General features: G+C 38.2%; 1 protein-coding gene across 1 annotated transcript; it reads right to left on the minus strand.

Annotated features, from left to right (window-relative positions):
* Positions 1-4,808: 4,808 nt before the first annotated feature.
* Positions 4,809-6,378, minus strand: LOC141815482 (1-aminocyclopropane-1-carboxylate oxidase-like). The gene is made up of 4 exons (XM_074703425.1): positions 6,121-6,378; positions 5,780-6,030; positions 5,537-5,684; positions 4,809-5,448 (listed from the first exon to the last, which is right to left on the minus strand). The coding sequence occupies exons 1-4, from the start codon at positions 6,220-6,222 to the stop codon at positions 5,002-5,004; spliced, it is 948 nt and encodes a 315-aa protein (XP_074559526.1). The 5' UTR covers positions 6,223-6,378; the 3' UTR covers positions 4,809-5,001.
* Between the last annotated feature and the right edge of the window lie 3,990 nt (positions 6,379-10,368).

Genomic DNA, 10,368 nt, shown 5'->3' on the forward strand with positions numbered 1-10,368 from the left:
CTTTGACACACTTTAAATTTTATTTGAATTATATTTCATTAGGTAATATTTTAAGTTAGTTTTATAATTTTAAGTATTTTATTATAATTAGGTTCATGGCTTCTAATTTTTTATTTGAATTATTAAATCATGGATTCAATTTTTGATTTAAATTAAGTAATGTTTGAATTATTAGTTTTTTTAATTTTAATTTTAATTTTTAATTTATTTTTGAATTATTAAGTTTGTTTTTAATTTGTTTGTGGATTATTAGTTTATTTTTGAATTATTAGCCTAGTTATATTCTATAATTAAATGAAACTTGATGATAATTTAAATTCAAATTTTTAAGATTTAAATTTGATGTATTAAAATTTATAAAATTATTTTCTTGAATTTTGTGATTTAATTTTAAATTTTTTTGATTTAATTTTAAATTTTTAGAATTATTTATTATTTCATAATTAAAGGGTATATGATTGTAGTTAATTTTATTATTTAATTTTAGATTTTTAGTATTTAAATTTAAATTAGTATTTTTAAATTTTGAAAATTTATTGTAAAAATTTTTAAGATTTAATTTTAAAATTTCCATGATTAAATTATTAATTTTTATATTTTTCTTGATGGATTTTAAATTTTTATTATTATTAAGATTATCTTGATTATTTAATTTTGAGTTATTTATTAAAATTAAATTATTTAATTTATCTTGATAATTATCAATTTTATCTTATTTGATCATATTATTATTAATTTTTAAATTTATTAAATCAATTAAATTTAAATTATCTAATTTATTGAATAAGTTAATGTATTGATCTAATTTTTTATTTATTTAAATTAAATTTAAATTAATTATATTATCATAATAAATTACATTTAAATTAGTTAAATTATTATTTAATTTAAATTTATTAATTAAATTATTCAAATTAGATGAATTTTTGTTGTTAATAAAATTTAGATTTGACTTTTTAAATTGATTAATTCATTTTTATTAATAAAAAATTTAAATTTATTTGACTTTTTGAACTTTGTTAATTTTGAATCTTCTAAATTATTTGAATTAGTCAAGATTAAATTGGTTAAATTATTTAAATTAGATAATTATAAATTTTTTATATTATCTAATGTTGAATTTTTTAAATTATTTAGATTTTCAGTAAAATTAACTGTAGCATGCAAAACCCTAAGAGTATTTTCGTAATTAAACGTACGTACTGGAATCGCATCCCCTAATTCTGATTTTTTTCTCTATAGTCTTCTTCTCCGAGCACCGATTCTTGTAGTGTCTGTGATTTTGGCACTTGAAGCACGTGATGTGCTCTTTAGATTGCCGGGCTCCTAACATCGGTTGCTCCTTTACCATTGATGGTGTCGTTCGAGTCTTACAAGTAGGATACTAATTTTTATAATGTCCTCTCTCCTTACACTTAAAATAGATTATATAAAATTTGAAACGAATATTAAAAATTTTACCTTTCTTCCCCTCCTTCTTTGTCTTTTTGCTTCCATGGTGGTTAGTCCAATCAAAAACGAGTATGCTCTGATACCAATTGTAGGGCTTATGGGCATGCTAGAGGGGGTGAATAATGTGTTCTTTCATTCTTTTGACTTTATAAAAACTACTAGCGAAATTAATAATAACAAGTAGAGGACTCGAGGATTTACTTGGTTCCTAACCCTGTCCCAAGGCCTATGCACGGGAAGGCGTCCATCCATTAATATATGGTCTCCTTTTCGGACCTTTGTCCGGAAGCAGAGAAACTCGTCTTATAGTCAAAATTGATAACAATGAAATACAAAAGTAAGACTTAAGAAAGGTTAACCAAACGTTCGTGTAGTGGCCGATCCAGAAGTCTTGAGTGTAGTGCACCCTTCTTGGAGCTTCCCCGATTGCACGATCTTGGCTTCGTTCATGTTCAGCAGCACCGCAGGATGAAGACGTATGAGAATTAAGGTTGGCCTGGTGCTCCAAGCCAAGGCTCCTTATATAGACCCTTCCGGGGGCCTGGATTCTTATCTGGACGCTTGAATCTGATCCGATCTCTTCGATCTTTATCGGGGCCAATTCTTCTTGATCCGAACGCTTGGACCATCCAGGAGCACCTAGATCGTTTGGCGCCTAGAGTAACATTCGGACTCTCGGATCCAGTCAATGCGGATTTGCTCCTGGTCCCTGCAAAATCAACCTACAAAGAAACAAGCAACCTAAGCCTACCTGTAGTCCGTTTGACCTGCTAGGCTTACCTATGCCTTACCCTGTAGGTCTAACCAACTGGCTTACCCATGTCTAACTTCCAGTTAGGACTAGTCACTTCCATAGGTAGACTTCTCACCTATCAAATATCTTGTTTGAACTTTCCCTTGCCTAACCTCCAGTTAGGACTAATCACTTCCATAGGTAGAATTCTCACCTGCCAAACATCCGATTGCCCTTAATCTGCTTGGACTTTCCCTTGCCCAACCTTCAGTCAGGACTTCCTTACCCAGTTTCACTCACCAGGACTTCCTGTCTAGCCTCTAACCAAATCTTCTTACCCAGTCCTCCAAACTAGGTCTTCATTGCTCAATCCTCCAAATTAAGACTTCCTTTACCTAGCCGCAACTAGGACTTTCTCTGCCTAGCCTCAACTAGGACTTTTCCTTGCCTGATCTAACCGACTAGGACTTCTTGCTCAGTCCAACTGATTAAAACTTCACTCACATCTAAATATTAGGTCTTGCTTGGATCAACCCTTAGTTAAACAAACCAGACCTAGGTGTATTATCAAACATTGAAATTCTAATGACAAACTAGTGCTCCTTGCACCAACAATTATTAGTTATCAGGTTGAAGCATTCCCACTAATGCTTAAAAGGTTTTTAAAGTTTCAAACTTTGAGGCAACTAGCATGGACCCATAAGTTCTGTAGGGGTCTTAGAATTAGAATTTCACACCATAATACCTTCCCTGCACTACTCTCTTCTAGTATATATCAACTTTTTAGACATCTAAATCCCTTAGGTCTATCAATGAGTTTCGATTAAAACTCATTGATGGACCTAGTAAGTTTTGATTGGACCTATTCTAAGTCCAGTAGATTTTTGCAGTGCTTCAGAGTTGGAATGTACCTTGAGTTATCAGTTTGAAGGCATTCCCGGTAATGCTCAAAGGTTTTTAAAGTTTTAGACTTTGAGACAACTAGTACAAACCCAAAACTTCTTATAAGGGGTTCAGAATCAGGATTCCACACCATAAATACCTTCCCTACACTACTCTCTTCTAGTATATTTCAATTTTTCAAAAATCTAAATCCCCTAGGCTCATTATTGAATTTCGGTCAAAATTCATTGATGAACTTAGTAAACTCTGATTGGATTTATTCCAAGTCCAATATATTTTTTTTGTGCCATGGAGTTCAAATGTGCTTTGAGTTATCAACTTGAAACCATTTCCAATAATTTTTAAAAGGTTTTTAAAATTTTAGACTTTGAAGCATTGACACGAACCCATAACTTCTTGTAGGGATCTTAGAATTAGAATTCCACACCATAAATACATTCCCTACATTATCCTCTTCTAGTACATATTAATTTTTCAAAAATCTAAATTCCTTAGGTCCATCAATGATTTTTGGTCAAAATTTATTGATGGACTTAACAAGCTTTGATTGGACTCATTTCAAGTCCAGTATGTTTTTTGAATGCTGGGGAATCCAAATGTGAATTGAAGGCATTTCCAACAGTGATCAAAAGGTTTTAAAGTTTCAATCTTTGGTTCTGATATTCGTATAACAACACCAGAGTGGTGGTGTTAATCCTTGGAAACCGTCACCATGATTTTATCAGATCAACATTTTACATTGGTTATGATATTTAAATAACAGCACCATAGTGGTGCTGATCCTTAGAAATCAACACCACTATTTGTGAGATCAATAGATTTTATTGTTTTTGATCTTCGAATATTAACTTCACAGATGTGTTGATCTTCGAAAATCAATACCAAATGGTACTAGTTGTAAGAAATTAGCATCAATGTAGTGATATTTTGACAAAATCAATACTAAGGTGGTGATGATTTAATCATAACAACACCAAAGTAATTTATTTATTTTTAGTTATTTAATTTTAAAATTTTGATTTCACTTTTTTTTATTTTGTTTCATTTTTCTCTCATAATTAGCTATTTAAAAATAAAATAATAAAAATATTTTTTATTTTATTAACATTCCTTTAATTTTATAATTTTTTATTAATTTTCTTTTGTATTTTTTATATATATTTTAATTTTCATTAAAATTTTAAAATTTAAAAAAATATGGATAAATTTAAAAGATGAACAAGAGTTTAATGATGTAAATTTTTTAAAAATAATTTTTTTAAAGTCATTAATCACTTTTATATGAAATTCTTTGATAAAATAATTAAATTTTTATTTTTTTATTTGGTTCAATTCGATACGGATTAAATAAAGAAAATTAATTTTTTATTTAATTTAAAGTTTGAAAGGCCGGAGTATAATTGGAAACAAAAATGTCCTCAGAAAATATCAAACTTTGAAATGCCCTTTGGTCATTACTCAATTTTAAGTGCGCCCAAAACTTTTTTAGAATATATCTTATATTGATAAACAAACAACATGGAGGAGATAAAAAATGAAATTAATAAATATCATAATTTAATAAAACAATTTGGGTGTAAATTGAAAGAATTGAATGAAGCAAAATTTCTTTCTCTTCTTAAAATTAATTACTATTTTATTTTTTCCCCCGAATAAAATATATCACATGCTTTTCTAAAAAATAACTCTTTAATCAGATATTTGATAGAATATCGATTAATTAACAATAATGCAACAACAGCAATTATTCATTTTATTCTCTAACTCGAATCATTTCAAACTTTCACAAATTATTTCTAGTACTGTTTGTCAGAACGAACAAACAATAACAGCCCACACAATGATAAAAGCAGAAACCGATAATAACAGTTAAGATTAATCATATAATTAACCATTGTATAGTTAATTAGCTACTAGTTAATTGCTTTGACCGCCTCAAATCTTGGTTCTTTGGGCATGTACTTCTGCTTCACGTACACGTCCATGTAGTCCCCAAATAGAAACTCGGGGTACGCAGTGGTCTCGGCGGCGGCGCCGACGGCCGAAGCCGGACAAATGACGGCCTTCACTGACGGGTTGTAGAACGAGGCGATGGAGCGGCGGTTTCCATTGCCGGTGGCGAGCACGCGGTGCCATACGCTCTTGTACCGCCCATTGCTGACCACCTCGATCTGGTCCCCGGTGTTAATGACGATAGCATTGGCCAACGGCTGCACGTCCACCCACTCGCCGTCCTTGAGGATCTGCAAGCCGCCGACGCGGTCATCTTGGAAAAGGAGGATGACGCCGCCGGCGTCGGTGTGGGGTCGGAGGCCCAGCTCCACCAGGTCCAGCCGCGGGCAGGGCGGGTAGTGGCTCACCTTCAATGACACAACCCCAGAATTTAAATTAATTATTTTATTTATTAAAATCTGTCCTCCGTCAACGTCAACGTCAATCAATGCTCACCTTGGTGCCGAAGAACGGCTCGTGCTCGCCGTTTCCGGTGAACTTGTTCTTGAAGGTGCCCTTTTCCAGCCCCAAGTTCTCTTCCATGGTTTCCATCAATTTCTCGGCTAATTTTTTCACCTCTGCTCTGTACTCCCTCATAGTCTCCCTAATCGATCGATCGATCAATCAATTTATCGATGTCAATTTTTATGCAACATAATTGTCATGAAAATTAATATATTCATCGTGTGGTTTAAGTACTTGAATTGGGGAGGGTGGGACGGCCATTGGTTGTCGTCTTGGAGAACAAAGACGTCCTCCCAGTCCACATCGTCCAACTTCTTCTTGTTGTTGTTTACGTCGCCAGCGACCTCTTCTTCTTCCCGAACAAGTTGGTCGAGGAGCTGCACCGGCCTGGACGCCTTGAAGGCCTCGGCTCTGTGCCTGTAGCTCTCCGTGCATACCTTCTTCACGCGTTCCAGCAGCTCCACCGGAATCCCATGGTTCACCAGCTGCAAAAAGCATTAATTTTAGTAACATTAATTCCCAAATTGACTGATCTAAACAGTAGCAATCTAATTAACAGAGTCATAAAAACAGACCTGGAAGAATCCCCACTGTTCGCATCCATTGTGGATCTGAGCCAGAGTCTCGGCCCTCTCCTTCCCTTCCAACTTGGAGAAGTCAATGACTGGAATCGCCATGAAGAGAGTACTGGTCGGCTTTTGCTCGGCTAGCTACTACAACTGCTGCTGGAGTACTGCTCGGTGTGAGGAATTCACGACGAGCGAGGGGCCGTTTTATAGAGCAGGATCGATGATGATTCAGTGTCACTAGGAAGAAACGGAGAAGCTACTGCAGGAGCAAGCCACGAGACGGAGCAAAGTTTTGTTCAAGTTGTTTTCCTCTTGTTTTGTAAGAAGCATGTGCGGAAAACAGCAGCCTTCGTTCGTCGTCTTCTTTAACACTGGTTTTCTGGTACCCAGTGCAATTATTCAACGAATTATTGCAGGAGATGGAAAGATATTACGAGGATGATGGTGATGGATGATGATGATGACGTAGAATGTAGGGAAAAATATAATTTATTTTTTTTTCAGGAATTATATTATTGTCTGCATAATTCATAATTAATGGCAATGATTGAGTGTTGATGCCCATTGGCCAACTTTCGAATTAGTGGGATGTATTGAGTTGATTACGACAAGATATATTTATTGAAGCATGGGCAAGAGTTGAATCTTAGTGAAGTTGAGATAATATCTTTTTTCATCGTGATCAATTGTAACTTCTCGATTTACTTCATCACAGATAGTTATGGGGTTACCGTGTGGGGCCGCTAGATGGCGAATTTCACCTTTTGTTGAAGAGTTAGTGGGATGTAAACGAGTCTATAGATACCATATCCTCATCCATGGGATCCTAAGTTCCAGGATTTCTATCTGACCTATTTTTTTAAAATGATATCCACAAAATTCATAAATATATATTTTTAATAAACAAATATTTATAATGTGATTTGAAATAATTTTTACATTGAACCTCTTCCGATTAGATGTCGTGGACGGTCAAGCCATCAGTCAATAATCTACCAACTCACGCATCGTTGCTTCAGTTGACGAAGGGACCTAAAGAGAAACTGAACGATCGAATTATCAGGGTGTCAGGGATTCTCGGTAGGTCACTCTGACACTCAAGTCAGTATTGGAAGAAGAAGAAAAAGCATGGGAAGTTGCCTAATGTGAGGAGAGAATTTTCATACCTGAGGGAGGGTTTATATACTCACAGGAAGGAACATCCACATCAATCCGGGCAGACCTCTATTAAGGCCGAGGGGATAAGTTCTGCTGATTGCTGCCACGTGGCCTCGACATGCAGCATCTGGGGTACAAAGCTTGTCAACCTCGTAACTGTCATGTGGCTTGGCAGTACTGATTATTCTTGGCTTTTTGGCTATATGCACAGATAGGAGGGGATCCAGGGAACCAGGCCTGACAACCTTGCAATCGTCTTGACTTCTTGGCAGGGCTTGTACGCTTGAGAGATTTTGATAGCTTCCGCGTCAGAGTGGCCAAGAGAGAGACCAAGTGACTGAGATGATCGAGGTCTGGATGGTCGAGAGAGGGACCGAGCGACTGAGATTATCGAGAGAGGAACTGAGCGACCTGGATGGCCGAGAGAGGGACCAAGCAATCGGGATGACTGAGAGAGGGACCGAGTGATCGAGATGGTCGAGGTCGATATGGTTGAGAGAGGGATCGAGTGACCGGGAAGACTGAGGGAGGGAATGAGCGACCGAGATGGTCGAGGTCGAGATGACTAAGAGAGGGACCGAGTGACCGAGATGATCAAGATCAGGATGGCAGAAAGAGGTCGGGTGACCAAGAATGTCAAGGTTATTCACCTAAGTTTGACTATTGACATTTTGACCTGTCGCGTCAGCCCGCTTCTTGACTTACTCTTCCACGTAGGACCACTCATGATCTGCCATGTCACAAGCCTCCCCTTCAATTCTAGTTGAAGGAGGCGTAAGCAAACTAACTAGACAATATCGGGTCAGGAGAAAATCCGCTTAGGCCAAGCCTACGGGTATTGATCGGATTCGTAGTAGCAGGTCGAATGGCTCGTGATGGGTCGGAGTCAGAGTTACGAGTCAACTCCATAATCAGAGGTAGAGTCACATTTAATGGCTCCGATACGTGATCTGCCTAATCGACGACGGAGGCATGCAATATCGATTAGAGGATTCGTACGTCTAGATGATACCACATGACCTTGTCAGACTCTCAACAGTGAGGATTGTTGGCTCGACGAGGAGAGGGTCAAGATTGAAAAAGGAAGATACAAAGGGGACAACACTACATGCATCCATGTTGGCATGCATTCCGTATAGCAGATAAGTATGTAAATCAGACTTTATGTTAGTCTATGGTAGGCTGTGATGGATGTGCTGACCCTATGGTGTTCTGGCATCAGATGATTTTCGGAGGCGTGCAATATCGATTAGATGGTGATTCGTACGTCTAGATCCAACGCCAGGCTACCACATGACCTTGTGGCTTGTAGACTCTCATTTATTCCTTTCATTATAAGTGAGGATTGTTGGCTCGTTTCTTCACTTTTAAATTTTCAGTTGAACGAGGATCAAGGGTCAAGATTGACATTTCGAGGAGCGACAGATGGTGATTCAGAGAGGGATACACCAATCTGATTGGTCAGGCAAGAAGAATATTTATATTGCGTTATTTGTGGTTCTGGCCATGAAGATATAACCGCCTTGATTCGACGGTCGTCTTGCATCAATGACATCACGTCAACTGATGTCGTTGAGTGATACTACATCGGTAAATAACTGATTCGAAAACCGATGTTGTTAATTGATACTACACCAGTTACAAACCGATGTCTAAAATGTCAGACCTTTTACAGCGCCTTCTACAGTACTCTGGAAAACCGGACACAGTATAAAAGGGGCCTTCTGCAGTATACTGCAGTACTATCATCTTCTTCACTACCCTCGTGTTTGCTACCGCTCCCTCTCTCCGTCTCCTAAGCAAGCAGTCGTGCTATCCGATCATCTTTCCTCTGTCGCACTTTCCTCCATCGTAAGTCTCCTTTCCTTCTGTTCATCATCGTCGTGTGTCTTAGTTGTAGCTTCCATGGCCACCGAACGACCCTGGTACGAGACCCAGTGCTTTGTCTATGATAGAGACGTCGTTCGCCTCCTCCATATCCAGTATAGCATCTTCATCGATTACTCTATCCTCATACCCGTGTCCGAGCACCGTCCCCATGAACCCCCGCCTGAGTACATAACCTATTTCTACAGTCAAATGATTAGTGGCCTTAGATTGTCGATCCCTTCATTCATACAAGACTTAGCCACCTTCTTCCACATAAACCTATCCCAACTCACCCCCAACTTGTTTAGATTGATCTGTGGTGCTGTGATCATTTGCCGACTATACCAAATACCCTTAGATGTAGCCCTCTTCCATGCCTTCTTTAGCTCGAGGCGAGCTGAGTGCAGAGTCTTTTACTTCGCTGTTGGGCCTAGGTATAATTTCCTGAGTGAATATCCGACCTCTCATAAGGGCTGGAAAGATCACTTTTTTTAGATAAAACCCCTCAACCTTATACTTGACCTACCACTTGGCACCTAGATCTACCACTGCTACCACCCTAGGCCAATATCATCTATCTCAGGCTTTTCTTGATGCGACCGAGATTCTGGATGGCCTAAAGTTCAATGTCAATAGCTTGGTGGACAATGAGGCCCTATTGTACCAAGCAGGACTGAGTCATATTGCGATCCCACTAGAGAACCGGCTGCGTAAACTTGCATTTTATGTTTAATCATTTCTCTTCACTAACTAACTCTGTTTTATTTTTGCAAGTCAAATTATGTTTAACGCATCAATGAACAACAATATGAAATGGGACCTCACCTCGATCGAGGGCCTATGGGTCGAGGAGGACACTGCCAAGGCATCATCTGAGTTGCTGCCTACCTGGATGTCCTTGGTAGGCCAACCATCCACCACCAGAGGGGAGGTCGCCCGATTGAAAACCAAGGGGGCGGGATCCAGTCATCGCTCGTCAACTAAGGCCAAAAAATCCACTAAGGCGAAGGGGGCGTCGGGCGCCAAGACCTCGGCCCGGACCCAACCCTCCCATAAGGCACACTGACATAAGAAAACTCTTGCCCCACAATCTACCGCTGAGGTAGAGCAAACCAAGAAGAGGAAGCGAGCCACTTCCAAGGAGAGGCTGACTCCTCCAAAGCCTATCACACCGGCAGGCCCCCACGGACCCACAGACAAGGGTAAGGGGAGAGTGGTCCAAGGTTC

The sequence above is a fragment of the Curcuma longa genome, chromosome 21 (genome assembly GCF_044706935.1).
Source record: "Curcuma longa cultivar G26 ecotype Majalengka, Jawa Barat chromosome 21, ITB_CL_G26_1.1, whole genome shotgun sequence".
NCBI lineage: Eukaryota > Viridiplantae > Streptophyta > Magnoliopsida > Zingiberales > Zingiberaceae > Curcuma > Curcuma longa.

Excerpts from the sequence above, each read along its gene's own strand:
- LOC141815482 (XM_074703425.1), bottom strand. The coding sequence starts at position 6,222 with ATGGCGATTCCAGTCATTGACTTCTCCAAGTTGGAAGGGAAGGAGAGG. Across the intron at positions 6,031-6,120 it reads AACAGTGGGGATTCTTCCAG|CTGGTGAACCATGGGATTCC; the intron begins GTCTGTTTTTAT and ends TGCTTTTTGCAG. Across the intron at positions 5,449-5,536 it reads AGCCGTTCTTCGGCACCAAG|GTGAGCCACTACCCGCCCTG; the intron begins GTGAGCATTGAT and ends GTGTCATTGAAG.